Source organism: Micrasema longulum, unplaced genomic scaffold, assembly GCF_059751315.1.
Source record: "Micrasema longulum isolate JH-2025_06_02 unplaced genomic scaffold, ASM5975131v1 h1tg000281l, whole genome shotgun sequence".
Taxonomy (NCBI): Eukaryota; Metazoa; Arthropoda; class Insecta; order Trichoptera; family Brachycentridae; genus Micrasema; species Micrasema longulum.
The window spans coordinates 453296-477076 of NW_028277485.1; the positions used below are offsets into that span (position 1 = coordinate 453296).

General features: G+C 31.7%; 1 protein-coding gene across 1 annotated transcript in view; it reads right to left on the reverse strand.

Moving 5' to 3' along the window:
- The window catches only part of cu (NADP/NADPH phosphatase nocturnin), a 76373-nt gene that overhangs the window by 44618 nt on the left and 7974 nt on the right, over positions 1 to 23781 (reverse strand). The window contains exon 2 of the mRNA XM_088224375.1: positions 3915 to 4163. Within this exon, the coding sequence (XP_088080501.1) occupies positions 3915 to 4141 (227 nt within the window). The 5' untranslated portion in view covers positions 4142 to 4163. The remainder of the gene's footprint in view (positions 1 to 3914; positions 4164 to 23781) is intronic.

Sequence of the window (23781 nt, forward strand, 5' to 3'; positions counted from 1 at the left end):
CAACAGTTCTACAAATTAAACTTGGTAACATAAGTACAGACATTTAATACAAATATAAACAATAACGTTCAAAGAATAAACTAATGAACAAGACCCATGGAAAAAGTATAGTGGTTTGTTTTTTTAACATCTCGTTTCATAACGTTCAAATGCGTTCAATCTAAGGCTAAAAAAAGCACTGTAGTGTTTGTGCACATATGAACTAAACAGTACTTGTATCTTATAACAAAAGACATTTTATTCGCGTTACTTTGTTAAAACAGTGTAAAACAACCGATTACAACAAAAACAACACGTAGGCCATACAAATTCGTATGAATTTGTTTGAACGGTCAGTCAAATTCGTAACGCGTGACGTCACAAGCCCATATGGCATCCAAATGGTCGTTGTGGCGTCAATTCAAAGTATACGTTTTTAAACCGCTCTGAAAAATTAACGCGTCGACATAAAAAAAAAAAAAAACTGTACAGTTACCATCGTATTTTTTTTGCAAAATAAAAAAAAACGTAAAAATACCCTATTAATGTTTGGCAAACATTAGTCCAGAGCTTAATTCTTCCTCTCCTTGATTATACAGATGCTAATTCTGAATTACTTGATAAGTTGGAACGATTGCAGAATGTTTGATTATATCTTTGATATTCGCAAATTCGACCACATAACCGAATATCGCATGCAACTACACTGGCTTAGTATCAGGTATAGAGAAAACATTCACATTCTATCACTACTTCTTCTTTAATATTTAAAAAAATCTTACTTCGCCTGTTTATCTGAGAGAGCTCTTCCAACCCCTATCACAGCACCGGCTATCTCTTCCGTCTAGTAACGAGAGAACCCTTTCAATACCCATTCAACGCTCAACCATTTTTTGCTCACTCATTACTGCTTTATTTCGGAATAATCTACCCACTTATGTCAGAGATACCCTTTCTTTATTTACATTCAAATCACGTATGAAATGTCACTTCCTGAATATTTAAGTTTTTTCTTTCTCCTTCCTCTTTCCTTCCCTATTTACCCCCGCCTCTCTTCATAGTAAAGTGTAAATATTTAGTAGTTTGTATTTATTGAAAAATATATGTGTTTATCAATATTTAGTTTTATAATGAAAATATTATAATGTATCAACAATATGTTCATATACCACTGATTTTCTCAAATTGAACGGTTTGGGTAGGCAGGAAGATATTGTCTTAAGGCAATATGCCCGTCCTTATGCATATGTCTGTACACTGTATATAAAGTGTATAAATAAATAAATAAATAAGATCTTTTCGCTTTATCCAAAACAATTTTCCACCTTATTATTCTAGAATGATAGTCAATATAAATAAACACGTGCTTGAGATAGCCAAAAATAAGCGTGAGGACGATAAGATAATGAGTTCAAATAGTAGAACCATAGATAATAGCAGAAGATGAGACAGGAATTTAATACTCCGCAAAATTAGGGCATGGAAAAGTAATTGCGGTTTTTAGAAGATATCAACCATAGAGTATTTACAATACTTGAAGATATGTTGTTTTGATATATTGCTTTCTTACGTCTTAAACCAGTCTCTGCTGGGAAATCACGCTGTTCGCCTAATTAGGGTAGTTACGTCTAAATATTTCAATGTCAGGCTTCACTTTCTGGCAAAATCCGTAGTACAACCTACCGTCAGACTGAGACATTAAAAAAATATCGTCTTTCAAAATCAGTCAATGAATTATTTTATTATAATTTCATATTTAACGAATTAACGCACTGAATCGTGTTTATTCTTGTTTACTTTTATTAAACATTAAAATAAAATAAGCATGTAATTAAATTGATTTAAACATATATTGAACCTCAAATTATAAATTTTATAGTACTCCCTGCGAATCTCTGTAAAAATTCACAAATAATCGTACATTTCTGACAATCCTGGGGAGCTATTTGTAACCGCTCTCGCGGCACGAGGAAACAGTTTTTCTCGTGTAATATTCTTCAAAATATTTTATGTGTGGGGTTCATCGTCCATAATCGATGACACACACGTGCTAAAACGTTCACCTGATATAATGCGATGACCGAAGAAAATGATGTCATCATTTTATGAAGAATTATGAAATCATGACATGAAATCGGGATCATCGTTCTGCAGTACATTCACATCGTCCCTACCACGAAGATAGGAACTACAAAGGAACGTCGCCTATCAAGAGACCTCAGGGCGTGGCAACGCCAGTCAGTCAACCCAACAAGTTCAGTCCAGTTCACTCAGCTCCAGAATGTAGTTCAAATGCAGTTACTTCAACTCCCTATCGCCGTAACATTCGCTCGACATAATTCATGATTTATTAGCCATGTAATAAATAAACATCAGACGGCATCCTCGTGTCTTCTCTGTCAATCTCTAACTGGGGTAGGAACTCCAACCCTCAACAACCTAAATCCTAAATATGTAATCCACGAGATAATACGGCCACGAAAGCGTTTGGAATACCACCCCTGTTTTATAAATATCTGAGAACGAAGGAAGTCTTCAATAAACATAATATATGACCACGCCCCTTTTTCGAAAATGAGGAACTTTAGCCCTACAGGAAATTGGATACAAAAAATGTTTTCTTGCGCGCGTCTTAAATTAGAGCGTTAAATTGTATGGCAAAATTTCTTAAAAATGTACGAAAAAAATAATAATAAATATTTTAATAAAAACGTACTACTTTGAATGACGTCTCTGGTTCATATGAACCATCCAATGATATGAGAGCATTTAAGGATATTCGGTTTGGTCACCGTAAACGAACCAATCGGGAGAACTATCATAGAACAACCTCTGACGTCAGACGCGGAGTTATTTCAGAAATGCGAAACTTTAAAAAATCATAGCGCTGATAATACGATATATAAAAATTTTAAAACAAAATTTTGGCTTAGTTTAATATTCTGTTAACAAATAAAAAAATTATAAAAAGACACTGAACTTCCGCATCTCATAAATTGAAGATGATGATGAGAAGACGAAGAGAAAGATGTTTAGTATAAAATATACTCAACGACAAGAATTAACACACAATGTAGTTCACACTTCCTTTAAATAAAATACTTCAATTTTAATCGTAATGTAAAAGTAGTTACCAATGTTAAAAGGAAAAATATTACTCATAAAACAATAATTTTATTGGCGTTGATTGCAATTGTTTTTATTTTTAAACTGTTCCGAAGAATTGGAAAAAAACAGACCTCAAAAAAGATAATAATAATATTTTATTAACAAACGTTATTTTTTTATCTACTACTTTTTTATGATAAGAGATTTCTCTGGATTATGTGTAGTCTGCTTAACTAGATAGAACCTGTTTTAAGGCAAACATTTTTATTAAAAAAGCAAAATAAACAATAACATGGCTCAACAATGTTTTGAGTTTGTCCAAATTTCTATAGACAAGGACTGGATTCAACCCCCTAGGGAGCTGTCAATATTAACACATTACAACAGAGATGAAGAACATTTTAGAGAAAATAATATAGAAGTCTAGGCACCCATAGAGCTTACGACGTTTCATTGGCTTGTTTAAGTGACCACTTTACACACTGTGTAACATTCACCATTCTGCCTATATTTGAACATCTATATGCCTTCAATGCTTCCATCTGTTGAAGTGTGTGAAGTTAAAGAGCTGAAACCAATACCTAGACTACAAAATAAGAAAAAAAATACATCAATAGCAATAGAATGCGTAGCGATGGTAAATATCCTAATATTAATTTTATTTGAGATTTTCACAAGCATAAAATATTTTGCATCATTTAATAGAAAAGCATAAAAATTTTGGATCATTTCAGTGAATCGACGAAAATCAACCAACATTTTTGCCTAATTTTTGCGTCACCACCAATAATAACAAATTGTAAACAAATAAACTATTAATCACTTACCGGACCAAATACAGGAGGATCTCCTTGGGCGGTTCATAATCGTCGTAGGGACCCTTTTCGGGATCTTTTCCTAACTGCAGGCTCCTGACGGCGAGCCTCCTCTTAGCTGCTGGTGACGTCATCAGGCTGGCCTGTGCCAGGGCTTCCGCCACCTTCAGTTCCTGCCGGATCTTCCATATCCTCGGCTTAATCTCGTCAATCTCCCTCTCGTAGGTCAAGGCGTTCATTGTGGATCCTTTTAAGCTGAAACTAAAAATACAATAGTTATTATTATTACATAATTATTCTTACGTCCTGTAATAACTAGCAAGTGAAAGATTACCAATCCCAATGATTATTTTTATTTTTTATATTTTATCTTATTCAGAAAACATACAGTCATACATAATATGTATTGAAAAAAACACTTTTTTAACATGAAAAGACCAATTAAGTTTTCATAAATTATGCAAAAGATATAAACATTAAATGTGACAAAAATAATAAATAAGAAATGCAAGTGAGAAAAGAATAATTGTTAACATTTGCGTTTTCTATAGAGGTTATCATTGGTAATAAATAAAAATATCAAATGCACACTCCGAGCCATCCACACACACACATGAACGCACATATAAAACATATACATCACATGCGGCACATATACATAGCATAAACCACTCGAAATGCACATTCAGCAACTATCCCAAATAATCGACACCTTCTACATTAATACTGAGTCCATTATAAGTTCTACAGGTACGTCTAACGAATGAATTCGAGGTATAACTGTTTTTACAAGTTGGTATGTAAAAAAGGGATTAGATTGATCAAAACTGTAAATGGCAATGCTTGATTTTAATTTAATTTTAAACATTCGCCCATTTCATAATTTCTCTCTTCTGAGCCGTAGCTACGTACAAAACTACATTAAATCACCAAAAAATTAATTTTCCATTCATTCGTCATTCAAAAGAATTGTTTTGGCTCTACAAGATGTTGTATTTGCTTTTACGTTACACATATTGCTTTATTTTATTACAAGGCTTTAAAATGGAATGTCAAGTAGACGAAAGAGAGCATTTTCGACACCTTCTTCTGTTCCACCTTCGCGTTCAATGGAGGGAAGATTGTCAGACAAATATTTTTTAATATAAGTATATTAATGACTGCCTAGGGGGTAAAATCCAGTCTTTTGTCTACAAACATTTGGATAAACTCAAAATATTGTAATTAAACTACTGGTTCAAAGAGAGGTAAAAAAATATATTGTTATTGTTTCCTGGCATTGCGTTGTCTAGTATGGAAATAATTCATCAGATGAATCTCTTCACAACAATAAATGTTTTATTTCTTAAATTTCACTACAATGAAGATATGGAAAATTTTTCGAAATATGAATGTTTAAACATAAAATTAGATGTATCTTCATACTTAATCAAAAGTATATCAATGTTTGATAATCATTTGAACAAGGAAATTGAGTGGGTTTTTAAAGTATTTTTTATTTGTTCATAAACTATCAAATTAAGCCATATTAAAAATGTATGTATTGTATGATATAATTTTTTAATGTTCTGTAATTGCAAAATTAGTCTCCCGCGATGTCGCGAGTTGTCATTGGTGAGTTGTGCTGATACTTAAAAGTAGAACCCCGTAGCTGTCAAAATACACTGAACGTTGAAAAAATGGCTACCCAGAAACCGGTAATCTATCACGACATATAAAAACGCCGATTGGTTACCTGTGTTGTCTCAATGTAGTGAATTTTTAAAAACTTTTTTTTGTTGGTATTTTTTAGCATTTTCAACATACATAATTGTAACTTCGCGGTAGGTACAATTAAATGTTTTTTTTTTGGCGAGTAAGAAAACATCTTTAATATCCGATTTCCCGTAGCACTAAACCTCTTCATTGTAAATCTATCGAAACTACATGGCCAGTAAAATATTAACTTGGATATTGATTTCGAAAGTCTTGCCGACTGGATGCGATTAAACAAATTAAGTTTGAATATGAAAAAAACATCATATATGATTTTTGGGAACAAACAGGATTTGAAAATTAATATTTCTCTAGGAACTGGCTATATTAAAAAGACCAATGTTACTAAATACTTAGGACTATATGTTGACTCTCAACTTTCATGGAAATACCAATATGAACATGTTAAATCAAAAATAGTACCCGTAACTGGCGTTTTGCATAGACTTCGTGGTCTGCTTCCTCACTCTGTTTTGTTTGCCGTCTATTACGCTATGATACATTCTCACCTATCCTATTTATGCTGTATTTGGGGTTTCGCTAACAAAAACCAGATCTCTGAGATTCAAGTTCTTCAAAACCGAGCTCTGAGAAGCATTCTTGGTTTGAAATGGGATTCCCATGTCAAGGATATTTATCGTAACACAAAAATACTTTCTTTCAAGGTAATGGCACTGTATGACATCACTAACACTATTTCAAACATCATAAACTTTTCTGCTCACACAAATTTAAAACTTACATTTAATCATGAAATTCACAACTATAATACACGACATGCAAAAAATCTTCACATTTCTAAATTTTGTTCCACGAAGTTCGGCAAAAGGTCTCTGGAATACATTGGTCGTATACAATTTAATAAACTGCCTGATGACCTTAAAAATGAAATGTCGAGTGGTAAATCTCAAAGACCAGAAATGAAGACCTATTTCTTGACTCTTTTTGAAAATGATAGTTTTTAGCTCAGTTTCTGTGAATAGTCTATATATTGTGTTTTAGGTTTAAATGTTTTTCTTTTCTTTTTTTAATATTAAGTTCACAGAATGTTTAAATGTTTTTTATTTTCTTTTTTAATATTAATTTCACAGAATGTTTAAATGTTTTTCTTTTCTTTTTTAATATTAAGTTCACAGATTGTTTGAATGTTTTTATTTTCTTCTTTAATATTAATTTCACAGATTGTTTAAATGTTTTCTTTCCTTTTTTAATATTAAGTTCATAGATTGTTAAAATTTGTTTAAATTTTTATTGTTTAAATGTATACTATGTATTGTTACAAGAAATGTACTATTTTTTTTATGTACCGTCCCAAATGAGTTTTCTCGTACAACTCCTGGGAATATAATATCATGATATTCATGTCTTATATGTTTTATTAATAAAAAAAAATAAAAAAATATTATGAATATAAAACAATTCCGTGACAATGGACTGAAAAAAAAATCTTTTTATTTTTATTTTATTATTTTTTTACGCCCATAAAGCTTTTGCATACATGGAAGTTATATAAAACACGAGTATATAAACAGCATAAATTTAAAAAAATACAATATAAAGAAATTAAAGATAGGGTCAGTGTTCAGAAGTATAGATGGTATAAAAAAAAAAAAATGAGTCTATAAACAACATCAATTTTTTAAAATACATTATAAAAAATAAAATTTAGAACTGTGTTTAGAAGTTTAGTTGGTTTAAAAAAGTAAAAAATAAATAAGCTAAAGGAATGCAGTTAAAGGTTTAAAGCAGCTAAGTACATAATATTATAAAATACAATATAAACAGAATATTAAGTTCTATTTGATATGGAACATATACATTATAAAATTTGCAAGACTCGCGTTAAAGACATCGATGTTGTTGGCATATTGGTTCGCAAGTACATGCATCCGCACTACTGGGGAATTCGCGCTGTAATTGGTCGATGATGGACCGCAGTAGAAAATTGCAGCTGATTTCATAAAATAACCCAATATTTTTACCCACACTATTCGCTTGGAATGATTAAAAATTTTACTTGAATTTCTGCGTAACTTTTCCCCTGAAAATTACCTCCGATAACTGAACTGATTCATCAAATATTACACGAACTTTCAAACATATTTTTCTGAGAATAAATTATTTACCCTTGCAAAATTCCGTGATCCATTTTCTTGCAAATAAAATAAAATTCTATTACTTCCAGTTCCGAGAAAAAACTACATAAACACGGTTTTTATCTAAGTCCATAAATTTTAAATAGTCGAGGACAAAATCCCGCGTTGTTTACTTGTAAAATCTAAAAACATTTAACTGGAAGTTATCATAATTCTTTATAACATTAACTTGTAAGTAATACTTCTAGAATATGTAAAAATGGTAAAAGCAAACAAATGTAAAATAAAAATCACAGTTCGGCATTTAATGCACAAAAAACAAAAACTAGTATATATGTCGCAGCCAAAAAGTTCAATCAGCCACTCAATTGGACGACTAAACTGTTTATTAAATGCCGGCAAAAATGTTGAAAGCTACGCTTAATAAAAGGGCTGAACATCGGCGTCGTGTCACTTAGCCTCTTTAATTTAAAAAAAACAGTGAGGATTGTTTTATTTTTTAATTCGTTATGTGAAGTTAAGTTAGGTTAGGATAGGTTGGGTTAAGTGAAATATTTTTTTTTACTTAAGATAATCCAACCTAACCTAACCTAACCTGGCGGCTTTTGGTTTTCCCGTTTCCACAGGGCTAGCTTTCACCCAGCCATCACGTTAAACTATCTTAATTATCGAACGGCTTAGCCATTCAATTGAATTCCGGCGTTTAATGAATAGCCTAGCAGTCTGATAGGGTGGTTGATTTAAGAGCCTAAAATAAATAACAACTTTATAAATAAAAAAGATTTGATAATATTTGAGTATGTCCAAATGCTTGCAGACTGGCTGGATTTCCTCCCCTCCACAAAAGTCAGCAGATGGAAGAGTTGAGGAAATGTGGATATTTAAACATGGGCAGAATGGTGAATGTTACACAGTGTGTATATTGGCCACTTAAACCAGCCAATGATAGGTCATATGCCCTGTAAATGCCTAGACTTCCATATTCCTTCTCAAAAATGTTTTCCCTCTCTGTTGAAATTTAAAAAAAAAGATTTAAGTTATTGATTGTGACAATTCTTGATGGAATTTGATTGTAATGATATATAATAAATAAGTTATATTGAAGTATGTACATATATGTTAGAAATTAAAAATACTTGATACACTTCCACTTATTTATTTGACCAATTAACGCTTTCACCCTCTAATGGGCATCTTCAGGCTGGTAAATATTATACAGTGTAAGGATAGTTTATATAATATAAAACTAAATATAATCTTAAATGGAGATATATTTTTTTTATAAGTCTAAAGAGATACGATACTTTCAATGAAACAGAGGGGACAAAGTTAAAAATGTTTATTGTTTTATTGCACTTTACAGGGTCAAACTAAGTTGGCCCCGTACAAAATAAATGTTAGTAAATATTTGTATATTACCACTTCTGGTTACCGGTCTCCCAGTTTCGAGAGACTCTCGTCTCTTCGTCAGGACATTTCCCACTGTACACATTTGCGATGGTAGTTCCACAAAAACATAAACATTACGTGCTAATAGGACACATACTTTAAGGAGCTGAAACCAACCAACTGTATGGTGGGATGTGCATGTGATGTTAGTACCTACCTACAATTAAAGTCCTAAAGATGAGAATGATACGTCTTAAAACCGGTAGGCGTAGGAAAGTCGGCAAGTGGTTGGAAACAAATATTAAACATTAACTGAACTAATTATAATGTTATATTTTATATTGTAAAAGGCACTTGTGCCGTATGACAAATAAATAAAAAAATATAAAAAATTACTAACATTTTAATAAAACGTTTAATCAAAAAGTAATGCTTTAAACATAAATAATATTTAAATACACATTTAAGTATATAACAACATAGATGAATAATTAACAAATTACAACAGGGATGGAGAATACCTTAAATAAGGGAATATGGAAGTCAAGGCATTTACAGGGCTTATGACCTGTCATTGGCTGGTTTAAGTGGCCACTTTGCACACTGTGTAACATTCACCATTTTGCCTATGTTTGAACATCCATATTTCAATTCTTCCATCTGTTGATTTTAGTGAAGTTAAAGAGCTGAAACCTTTATTGTTGTGAAGAGATTCATCTGACTGAATTATTTCACATACTAGGCAACGCCTGAAAACAATTTTTCAATTTTTAAACTTCTTCTTGGACCAGTTGGTTTCATTACAATATTTGAGTTTGTCCAAATGTTCATACACAAAAGACTGGTTCATAGACAAAAGACAAAAGACTGGACAGGTAAATGCCTTGACTTCCATATTCCCTTATTTAAGGTATTCTCCATCCCTGTTGTAATTTTTTAATCTTATTGACCCCCGAGGGGGTGAAATCCAGTCTTTTGTTTATGAACATTTGGACAAACTCAAATATTGTAATAGATGAAAAACGTTTTATAGAATCTAAGCAAATGCAAATGCATAAATACAGGGCTTACGACCTGTCATTGGCTGGTTTATGTGGCCATTTTGCACACTGTGTAACATTCACAATTCTAGTTAGGTTTGAGCACAATAATATTGATAACTCACAGGAGGGTTCAATTCAGTTCTTGTCTACAAAAATTTGTTAAAAATATTTTGTTAATTTTTAATCCTTGACAAAGGAACAGTCGCGTTCTGAAACCAGTCGGCATATTAAACTCATTTTAGTGATTATACACAGAATAATTACGTAGGCAGTTAAATTATTTATCAAATTTTACTTCCATTGTTTATACGTATTTCCTTTGACTTGCGTTAAATGCGATCATGAACGCAGGTAACCTTGGTACGATCTGCGGAAACACAGGTCAAACATAAATAAATAGACTAATAAATCACGATATTTTTATAGGCACTAAAATATAATCGGATAAGTAAAAACTCAACCGATAAACTAATTAAACTATTAACATATTACAACAGAGATCAAGAACATTTAAGAGAAGGTAATAAGAAGTCTAGGCATCTACAGGGCTTATAACCTGTCAATGGCTGGTTGTTGATAAATTACCTGGTCCATGAAGAAGTATGGAAATTGAAAAAATAACATTTTCAGGCGTTGCCTAGTATGTAGGTGAAATAATTCAATTAGATGAATCTCACCCGCATAAATAAAGGTTTCAGCTCTTTAACTTCACAAACATCAACATATGAAATAATTGAAGGAATATGGATGTTCAAATATAGGCAGAATGGTGAATGTTACACAGTGTGTAAAGTGGCCACTTAAACCAGCCATTGTCAAGTCATAAGCCCTGTAGACGCCTAGACTTCCATATGACCTTCTCTTAAATGTTCTTCATCTCTGTTGTAATATGTTAATATAAACAGCTCCCCAGGGAGTTAAATCCAGTTCTTGTCTACAAAAATCTGGACAAACTAAAAATATTGTTAATTGAACTATGTTTCTTACTATGTACTCGTATTCTCATTTTTACTATGTATTTTACTGGGTTTTTAAAAATGTTTGACTATTTTTTTTGTATGTTTTTATACATTTTTACTATGTGTTTTCCCATGTTTTTTAAAACTATATATTTTACTATGTTTTTCACTATGTCTAATACCTTTATTTATGTTTCTATGTATTGATTACTGTTTCTTATATATATTTAACTGACTTAGAACGGGGTTAATAACCCTAGGTAGATAGTCAAAGCAACGCTGTATAAATATATAATTTTATGTATATAATATTAAAATGTATACATAAATAAAATAAATAAATCAATTATATTGCAACTTGTTACCAAGTGGTTAATATTAAAAAAATACGTACCTACACATGTCTTCGGAAAAAAAGGAAGCACTGTTTTTTTAGACCTCTACAAATAAACAGATTAACTATCATGACCCTTTTTTTATTAACGGACATTGTCCATGTATACAATTTATAGGGATTAAATATTACAATAAAATAATAGTTAAAAATATTTATAATAAAAAAAGAAAAGAAACATTGACAAACATAAGGGACATCAAGAAAAGATCTTAACTATTTATTTAGTCCTTATTTAGTGACATTTCCCTAGAGAGGATAGAAAGCCACACTACTCATTTTACATCTCGCTTCTCTACATTCATAAATCTTCTAACGCATGTATCCCGATTATTCAGACTTTGGCCCTTTTTTAAGGGTTTGTTGAATTTTATCGTATTTGACGGTATTCTACAGGAGACCAAAGATCATAATAGTTCCTTGGCTGTGCTACAATTTAGAAAATACTAGAAGCATACGGAATGACTTTACGTGTAATAATAATTGAACTTATTAAAGCCCTTCACTCAAGTAGCGAATGCCGCATCAGAATTAACTATGTTGTCACAGATTGGTTTGAGGTCACCTCCGGAGGTCGTCAAGGTTGCGTCCTGGCGCTTTTCCTTTTTATAATCCTTATGGACTTTATCCTAAGAAAATCAATTGAACTAGATCAAGGAATATCCTTCTCCTCCTCCCAAAAACTCTGCGATCTAGAGTATGCCTATGATGCGGTTATAATTGACGATTCGGTCAGGGGTCTTCAGGTCACTCTTGATAAGCTAAATAGGTACTCAGCATGGGTGGATTTAAAAATCAATATTGCGAAAACAAACGTACTGTGTTACAAATGTACCTTGTGCCTTGATGCTCAAGACCCCTTGACTCCGTCAAACCAAATCATCGAAAGTATATGTATATGTATGTTACAGAAAATAAAAGATTCCTAAAATAACTGGAAGTGCGGCTAGGAGCAGCAGGCGCCACACCCAACAGTACAAAGGCTATCTGAAGAACAGATATTTACTCAGTGAAAACCAAATGTCGCCTACATAACGCCCGCATAACACCTATTCTCCTCTACGAATCGTTACACCTCGCTAGGGCCCAAAACAACAAACTACGGAGTTTTGAGAATAGGCGTCTCAGAAGAATCTTGGGTGTGCGGTGGTTTAACTTTGTAAGGAATGAAGTAATAAGAAAACGGACACAGCGAGCTCCGGTGACAAATGTCATCGAGCGGAGGCGAATCAGTTGGCTGGGCCATATACTGCGGTTGCCTCCTGAGAGCCTTAACACACGCTTGCCTACTTTACAAGGCAACAGTTTATGTCAGAACTACGTGACGCGAACCTGACTCGGAAGGACGCACAGGTAGCCGATAAAGATGCATGGAAGCACTTTGTGGACACTATATGCTCCAACTAGGGAGCTGACTTGGAATGATAATGATGAATTTGATTACGCCATATCCTTTTGTAAACTTTTTTAGCTGTTCTTTCGCTGTCCATTTCTTCTATATCTCTGGTGGGCGGACATGAGAGTATAACGGCAAAAGTGTAACATTTCAGGAGAGCAAAAAAAAACGTTTTTATAAACTTAATTATTTAGCTACAGAACTCATATTTTGCTAAATGGGTTCTTATTTAAGAAATCATTTCATCTGTGTAATCACATTCGAGTAATTTGTAAAAATAACGTAAATATTTCAAATATATTATAAATCGTCAGCAGGTGTTTCCTCAAAACTCAAACCGTTTTAGTTAAAGAAGACATTACGTGTTGGAGGACAACACTGGGACGGAGGCATGCAAATGTCCTTGTCCCTGAACTTTATAACAGAACACGATAATTTAAGCCTCTCTCCTTCTTAACATTATTTTATAAACTGGGTCACAAATACGTCAGTGATTTCTTTTCCAGATAAACTTTTTATTTGCTTTTGTAATTTTTCTTAATTTAATTATCTACTGTTTTGTGTTTATTTTGTCTCTACTATTCTATTCTTATTCTCTTATTTTCCACATAAATCTATTTAAGTATGTTGCTTTACCATGTATAAATACTTTGTCTTATGCCTGTTTTACCGATCATAGAGAGAAAAAAAATTAAAACAAAAAGAAAACTTCTCTATTTCACTATCAGACCACAGATTTTATAATAGTATTTTTTGTTTTATTTGTTTATTCATATAAAGATACATATTACAAGAAAAGCGCATCCCTAACTCTATGAGGCCACGATCCCTGTATTGAGTTGAGGTACAACAAAACACGAACAGGTTATTTTAAAAAATTAAAAAATATATATATAAAGTCATATTTTATGTAAATGTTCTAAAATAAAATAAAACGAATAAAACAAAAATATTGAAAAAAATAAATATAAATTCCAGATATATTACTCAAACCAAGATAGGACAGAAAAGAGTATACTTTCGTATACTACTAGAACTAACTTATACTATTTGTACCACTCAATGAATGATACAAATGAGTCTACGGTATGTTCATTATTACAAGGATTTCCAAATGAACAAACCAGCCGCGTGATAGGCCCTTTTCACACATGCCACGCAAATCCACCCGGCCCAATAACTTTACCGCGTTCTTCCTACAAACGCAAAATTACCGAGCCGGTTGGATTGGCGTGGCATGTGTAAAAAGGGCCATACCCGACGGAGAATAGCCTATTTCACACATATCATCTTAATCTAAACGGCACGGTAAAATTATAGTGGATTGACATTTATTAGATTCGTAAGTACCTATTTATGTTTGATAATATTTATATTTTCATTTTTTTTATATAACTTCATAGTTAATGACTTTTATAAAAAATATCAATAAAAACGCCTCAGTTAATATATTATTTTTTTTTAAAATAAAAAATATTAGCGTTCTTATAATTTTCCCAAATATTTCAATTTTGGTGATCATTTTCAACGAGTGGTAAATAACTCACTATTAGAAAAAGGAAATCGAGTTAAGGTAGAGTGTGGTTTGAACCTTGGACCTCTGATCCGTGAGTTCCCCACACTAGCCACGATTCAAATAATATATTAAATCTTAGCAAAAAATATTTTAATTACAATTTTATCAAAATCAATATTTAAATTTCGAAAATCAAAAATAAAACCGACTGGAGATTAGTCGTTTTCTTGGTGTACTGGTTATTGCATTTGCCAGGCAGTTAATGAATAAATAATTGTTAAACAATAAATATCGATCCACCGTATTTTATTTTATCATGCTTTGAAGACTTTTGCCGTGGTATGAAATGGGTCAATCGGGCGATATCACGCGGCGGGCTCGTGGTTTGCGCGTGCACAGCGGTCCAGTCTCAGTAAATGTACTTTTACTTATATTACTAAGACCACCTTGTACTATTTGTGCCACTGAAAATATGACACAAATGCGCATACTTATTTTATTAAAACCAAAGTTCAATAGGCACAACGTTGTTTATTTATGTTTTGAGTAGTCGTATAAGTGTACTACTAATATCATTGATGCAGGCATTCACAAGGAAAATTTTCTTAAATAAATCTCAAAATGAACAAAAATGCAGCTATATTCTTACGTCCGCTTATCAAAGATATATCAAAACCATTGCAGAACCTCTTTTTCTATAATGTTTGACTCAGCCTTGCATTCCGCATGGAACTTGACTTGAACTTGTAAAAATTAGAGCATTATTTTGTACTGTAAAATTTCTTAAAAATGTACGAAAAAAATGACAATAAATATTTTAATAAAAACGCACTAATAACTACATTAAATTGCTCCTTGCTGAACAAGAAAACCTGCCTGAAGGTTATATCTGTAATCTGGCATCCTTGGCATCTTTATGCCAAACGAGAAGTAGATAATAATATCTGCTTCATTAGATTTATGAAAAGGGGGTAGTGGATTCTTCACTGACTGGGATTAAATTGATTTAACATGATCTGTTTCAGTCGTATAACTACCCTCGACTATACAGTATTTTTAGTACGTTCAAATGTTTGTAGATAAGAGTGGAACGGACTCCCTAGAAAACTCCCTAATCAGTATCGAAATCAACAGAGGGGAAAATATTTTTCAGAAAATAATGCAATCATCATTTACTTCACTAATCAAACGAAAAAAATGAGAAAATGCGGATGTTTAAACATAGGCTGAATGGCGAATGTTACACAGTGTGTAAATTAGTCATTTAAACCAGCCAATGACTTGTCATAAGCCTTATATGTATATTGTCTTTTCAAAAACATTTTCCCTCTATGTAGCAATAGATTTCAATCCATCTTATTTTGCCTATACTTATCATATACTATTTAAATTTTACCACGTTTCTTGAATGTAAATAACATCATAATGATTATTTCTCGAACAACTTTTTTATATTTACATATTTTATAATCAATATGATATTACGTTCTGCGTTGATTCGGTATCTGGTTTTACCATAATATTTATATAAAAAAGGCAAGCACGATCTAACGTGCCTAAGAAAGATGTATTATCGGTTAAATTAATGTTTATGCTTTGTTTACTATCTCAGTACTGTTGTTGTTATAATTTTACCTAGTCTTAGCCAGTAGAACAATCACACTATGAGAATCCAATGTTTTCTTTGAAACATTTTCCCTACCAAAATTGCTTAATTTTATGAATTTATCAAATACATCGCAACAAAGCAATGATTCGCCACCCGCTTATGCAGCCGCCCATACGGACAAAAACTATTCTAGGATTGTCAATCACGAAGTTAGCTACAGTTCCGTCCGTTACATGTTTGTTGTTAAACCAAAAGTTTGGAACGCTCTTGTTCTATGCAATCGAGCGAATAGGCGTCTCTATAAGCGGGTCGCGACTTATTACTCTGAACTCAAAACATTGTTCATTAGGTTTGTGGTCAAACAGTCACTTTAGATGATTTTAATCAATCATTGTATACATATTTTTTCATTTCTTATCTTTTACATTTGTTATATTTAACATAATTCTTAACTTAACTTATATAATGTTTTCACAGTTTGTGTCTTCTTAACTTTTTATTTATTTACTTTTTTAATGTTCTTTTTTTATAATTATATTTTTTATTTGGTCAGTAAGTCCACCATTTAATCATGTATACCTTTGTTTTATTTTTTTGTATTTATCACATTCTATACTTATATAATGGTAAATAAATAACAATTATTATTATTATTATTATTATCACATAAAAATATTTTAAAAAAATCTATGATTTTTAACACAAATTTACGTACATTGTCATAAAAAATGTCAGTCTCGGTAAATCTATTGATATATTGCTCGCATATTCTAGGTATTAATTGTTTCGAATGGATTGTTGACGCGTTGTTTGTGTAAAACGGAAGATTTTGTCTTGTCGGTCTAGATGGCACACAGAATGGAAGTCCTTCAACTAGATTAGGGGAAATCATTTTTAAAATGTATTATTTACATTTTAATTTATTCAATTACATCTTCCAAAAATACATGTATAGTATAGAAACATGTATTTATTAAAGGCACTTATAGCACTCTTGCAAATTTTTAAATTCAATTTATTTTCTTTTTTTTTTGGGAAGCTGCTGAGAAGGAATATGGGCTCTTTTTGTGCAAGTGCATTATTGTTTCGCCAATAGAATTTTTAATTTTCTTTTATTCCTGGTGTTATGAAAGTGGCCTTTTTCCTGTGTACTAAAATATTCATTTTTATAAACAAAGGGAAGGAGACAAATTATGAAATGCAATTTAAATAAATTATTATAAAAGTGGGTCTTGATGAACATGTGCACGTTGTACAAGGCGAAATGTAAAATATTCGCCATCAGTTTAATTTTGTTTTAAAGTTTCTCTGATTGATGAAGAAAATCAGTTTATCATGGTAAAAAGATACTAATTTTTATTCAAGTGAGAGTTTGACTGTTTTGCGTTTAAAGTCGTTTTTAAACAATCATTCGTAAGTACAATTTGTTGTTAATAGAAGTCTAATTGTAAATCCATTATTAAATAAAAATTATTAACCCTTTCATCGGCATCGTGGTGTAATGGTTAGCGCGTTTGCCTACCATGCGAACGATTCCCGACATGTTTGATAACAAATATAATTTTAAAAAGGTGTTTTTCACACTAGAATATTTCATTGTCCCTGGATTAAAGCGAAAGACTGATCATCTTTTAATATATTTTTATTATTTATTTTAATTTTATTATTTACATATAATATTACATTAAAAAAAAAAAAACATTTTTTAAATTATTTTTTTTTATTACAGGACTCACCAACCCAATTAATATGGCTTGTCTGTGAAGATCCTTTACATGAAAACACGATCACACTACATAATTGTATGATAATAATTACTACTAACATAACTATAAGGAGCGAAAAAATATAAATATATGTATATTAAAAATAATATTTAGAAAAATGTAAAAAAGCAAAAAATAAGTACACGATACCGCAATTATAAGATAAAAAATAAATTCAACACCGTAATACCAAAATAAACAGACCTTCATGTAACAAAAAATGTTCAAGATACGCTGCGATTAGTGTACCAATGCAGTGCCCTATGCACCATTAGGTGCGGCAAGGGAATGATAATGATGATAGACACTTTCATACCGAAATTAATCCCTCTGGACGTAACAAATATATTTTTATTCGGTGAGTTCAAAAGGAATTATTTAAATTTTTTTGAAATTTTTAATGCCTTAACAAAAATTATATTTAACGTTAATTTTTTTTATGAACAATGGGTCTTAAACTGATAATCAACCTCACGAAATCCATTTGCAATGTGTTATTATTTTAAAATCTTCTCCTTCTCCTCAATCCTGGGAATTGGTTTTCATCAAAGTCTTACATCTCTTTCTACTCTGCTCTCTATTCTCGGCAGCCCTCTTCAGCTCAACATATGAGGCGCAGTTCAAATCCTCGCACACTTTTTCTAAATACTCCCATTAAGAGCTACCTCTGTGATTTGTCCCCTCGGCTATTCCCTCTACTATGTCATGCAGGAGACCCCATGGCGCATAATGTGGCCGATCCATCGGGCTGGCCTTTCTGAGATGGTGTTGATTAGGTGCCTCGCTTCTTCGATTCTACCGCGCACCTCGTCCTTGGTGATGTGGTCTCTGCAGGAAAATTCTAATATCCTTACTACATCTCAAAGGCCTCTAGTCTTAAATCTCTTTTGGTAAGGCACCATGTCTCACAACCGTACATCAGTATGCTTCCATGCATGTCTTATGTCTTGGCAAGTTGCTTGCGGAGTTTTAGGTTTAAGTTGTATGACTCAAAAATCGCTGATTGTTTGTTGAACGCAAGCCTTGCTTGAGTATGCGGCAGTTGACTTCACCTTTTGTTCTACCATCCCAAGTGATCCTGCTTCCAAGGTACACAAACTCTTTCGCGTTTTTCAGAGTTGCTCCTAACATTACTACATTTATTTTCTGCTAATTAGGTTTTGCTCTTGTTTATTTTCATTTTATATGAATTATTTAGTACATTCTCCATGAATGTCAGAGCTTCCGTGAGATCTTCTTCACTTTTTATCTTTCAATTTTTCTTCACTATTTTACATCTTACAATACAATATGTGTATTAAATCAAATTGATTTAACATATTACAACAGATAAGAAGAACATTTAAGATAAGGTAATATAGAAGTCTAGGCATCTACAGGGCTTACGACCTGTCAATGGCTGATTTAAGTGGCCACTTTACACACTGTGTAACATTATACTACATACCAGGCAAGGCCTGAAAATCTTATTTTTTCCATTTCTAAACTTCTTCATGGACCAGGTGGATTTATCAAAATATTGTTGAAATTGATTTAATTTTACTGAAATATTTTTAACTCTCTATTTTCTGTGATGTAAAGCTAGTACACACTGTATCTAATAACTTTAATTATTCTATAAATAAAATAAATTATGTGTAACAATTTTTGGTATTCCTCCGTTATACATTTACGTCGCGGTTAAAACATTGTTTTATTAAATCATTTATACTCGAATATACCGAGGTAGGTAGAGATAGTTCAGAAGTTAAATGTACCGTCTCAATATATACAGATGAAGATAGCGTTCATAATCGCGGCACTGGACTGGCGGCACCTGGGCCTCAATTGTAATGGGAAGATAAAATTTATCTTCAAGTTTATCTACAAAATAAAGTAAAATTTTCTCTATGAAGGATTGAATATGTTTACATTTTTTTTCTAAACACGTTCAATTACCAGTTACCGACGTAGATATTTTAAATGTTCATTCAAATATACACACTTTCGTACATTAATATCGACATTAGTTTATACCATCTCAGTATATACCGATGAAGATAGCCATTCATAATCACGGCCCCGAAGCTCAAAAATTATCTTACTTACATGCTATTCTATAATAATCGAGAAACGCTGCAGTTGCTACGGTAAAACAGTGCCATATGAACCATTAAGTCCACAAAAAAATACGATGATGCAAATTTGTGAAAAACAAAAATGTAACTTGTATTACACATAAAATTACAAATCAAATTTTATTTAAAACGTTTTGAATATGTGCGGTAAACAAGTAGATACTGAATTTAATATGCTTACTAATTTAAAAAAAAAATAGGAATGCGGCGGCTCAAAACATAGGCAGAATGGTGAATGTTACACAGCCGGTACCTAACGCAATAGCTTAAACCAGTCAATTACGACTCATTAGTCGTGCCAGTTTTTATCAGGTCATGGCAAATTGAATGGAAAATCATAAGTTTTTAATATTGCTTATTCCCCTTCATGCTGCTACGGATATCCTAATCAATCTCCGAAACACATTCTGTGGTCTTGTATCTTCCCCCCTATCTATGAATACCGAATGAAGTTTCTCGCTACTGTCCGTAACCATTTTATGGGTCAGATCAGGTGGCTTTTAAAAATAATTTCAAGGCCTTAAAAAAGTGTTTTAATAAATTCACCGAGTTGATCATATCCAATCAATTTAATCCAAGTCAGTGAAGAATTCACTTTACTCTTTTCCTTAATCTATTGAAGAACATATTCTGTACAAACTTCTGTCACCTGTCACCTGGGGGCGTTCTGGTGCTCCAGAGAGTAGACAGTGATAGAAAACTAACGTTTCCCATCACTGTCGATATAAAAGAATTTGAACTGGGTAATGGATTTATTTATTTACTTTTTTTATACTTCCTCTTGTCCCTAACTTGTAGATGATGAAGGGGGGTTTTAGAGCGACAATGAAAGGGACATTGAAAGTTGTAAATGTAAATATTAGTTCGCGCTTTTCCTTACTGAATTTGGTAAGTAGAGGAAGAAATATAATCCATTCGAATTTTAAAAAAAACTTGCTTGCTTGTATGAGTGAATCTGAACAAAACATTTAGTATTTAAAACGGATTCGGGTATGTTATGGATGCTTTCAATTTACACACTTCTAGAATACCTTCTTTCAGCACAAATATCCCAAGGCTACCAGATTACAGTGAGCTCCATCGGGCAGTTTTTCTCGTTTTGCAATGAGTAATTTTTCCTTATATGTGGGCACCGCCAAGGAGATTTAAGTCCTCAGATTCGGTGTGCGGTATGTAATCGAATAATGATATTATGGTCTGATTGAATGGAAAAGCTGCACTAAAACCTTTCGCGATTCATGAGCAATAGTCCAGATTTTTTTACAAGTCTATTTTATGTACAAGTGATTTGTTTTTCAAGGAGTTTAATGAGTTAAATTTTCTTCATCAATATAAATGACAAAGCTCTGTGCTTTTTTAAAAATATTCGTTAATAGACTACAAAACTAAGCCATTTTTTTTTTAATGTTTCTTATTATCAGCGATATGATTTTTAATGTTTGTATTTTTAAAATTACTGCGTGTGCGACGTCTCAAGTTCTCTTACCCTTCTTCTCGGCGAGTTCAGCAGATTGGTAAGTGGATTTTACCATAGACTGAAAATCTATCACAACTCTCTATCATTGGTTATTTCGGAAGAACTAGTAACGTCGTTCAAAGTAGGTCGTTTTGATGAAAATATATTTTATTAATTTTTTCATACAGTTTCAAGAAACTTTGCTGAACAATTAAATGCTCTTATTTATTTACTTTTTTGGATAAACAAACAGTATGTTCACAAATATTGACAATTTCTTTATATAGTTTAGGACATTCATGCCTACACTAAATAATTGTTGAAACTTAATGCAATAATTAAAATTATGTTAAATTCAACAAATATAACAAATGTAAAAGAAAAAAAAAAAATGTATTTAATAATAAACTTAAAATCTGCTTCTCTCAATATTTCTATGATTTTCGACTTAAATTTACGTAAATTGTCATAAAAAATGTCAGCCTCGGTAAACCTATTGTTATATTGCTCGCATATTCTAGGTATTGTAAATTGTTTCAAATAGTTTCAAATAGTCTGTTGACGCGTTATCTGTGCAAAAAGAAAGATTTTGTCTTGTCTGTCTAGATGGCACACGGAATGGAAATCTTTCGAATAGATTAGGGGAATCAATTTTATTATTCATTAGTTTGTATAAAAATAACCGGTCAAACATTATTCTTCGCTTTTTAAGAGAGTATATTCTATAATACTGAATACTTTCAACATAGTTAGAGAAGTTAATGTTTAACCGGTTGTCGACCTTTTTAAAGAATTTTCGTTGGACCCTTTCTAGTCTATTAATACTAACAAAGTTGAGTAAAGTGACCAAATAGGAGTACAGTCTTCTATCTGGGGACGAACAAATGTTTATAAAGTTTTTTATATGTTTGCACGTTTAAATGATTTTGATTCATTTACTAGTAACCGTTTGAAACAAGATTTTCAACCGAAACCGAACCAAAATCAAATTTCGGCATCTGTTCTAGTTTCGGCTAAAACCGAAACCAATACTTTGGTAGACTACTGTTTTTTAACGTGCGTAAGAATACATTTTTATCCTATTTCCCGTCGGGTTGAACTTCCGCATTGAGATCAATGACACACGTTAACTCTTGTGTTACTATGATTTCCACGGTCTACATAGAATATAAGATCTTTTATTTATATATCTCTTGTTTTTTTTTACATATTATGGAAAATGGATTGTAAGACAATACATAGATATTAGCAGATGAATTTTTAGCTAATTCTTTAGCTAATAGCGACAATTACCTAACTATCAGTCGCGAAAACGCAATATAAGAAATAAACAAAATTTTGGCTGAACCGCATAAAGAAAGAATCAAAAAAATATATTTGACTCATATCAACAAAGAAAAAATACTGTACAGTCCTCGGTGGTAATTTGTGTACTTAATAATAATAATTTTTTTTATAAATCAATTCAATTTGAAATCTATTGTATTGACAATAATAGCTGACTGTTGTTTTATACGCGTGACCTATATAACATCATAACAACCATGAAACAAAAATATAATTTTCAAAAAATATCATTTTTTGACAGATAAATATTAGGTTATGTCAAGCCACAGACCATCAATGTACCCATGTAAATATTGTGAATACCATAAAGTAAGGATCATTGCCATACAAAAAAAAAGGTTTATAAGTTGCTTTTTTTATCCATAGTACGGGGTGGTAATTCTTAAAAATCTAACATAACCTTACCTATTTGTTTGTTTAAAAATCAGCATTGACTTGTTTTCCAAATTTTTTTTTTTATGTATCATTTTTATAAACACACGACTTTTTTCGTATTCACGTCCCGGCTTGCAAAAAATAAAATCCGCGTAAGAACGTGAGTTCTGTTTTTCATATAATATTGGTAAAATAAAATTCCTGAAATGTGCATACGAACATATTTCAGAAAAAAAATAACAAAACGTATTTTTAGAATGTAACTGACTTGAAATTTTCACGTTTTATAAGTAAAACCGGTATAAGTAATACCTACCTATTTATAATTTTATAGATATTACTCTCGAAAGACAATGTTTTTTATTTGAATAAATTTCTATGTCTATTGTCTGTGGTACACTGGAAATTAATGATTCATTCGATTATATAATTCATTCTCGATTAGTAAATTTAGTCGATTATTTTCATCTGAAATTAAAGCAAAAACCGAGTAAACTTCAGATTTCATTGTTTTCTTCTTCTTTTTTGTGGCTTTTTTCACCGTGTGTTAGTGTGTTCTAGCCAGTGTCGTGATTTGTTGTTTTTTAACTCTATATATAACATATTTCAAACTTAATGGCATAGCGAGTACAGGATATGATTATATCGTCAAATAAATTTA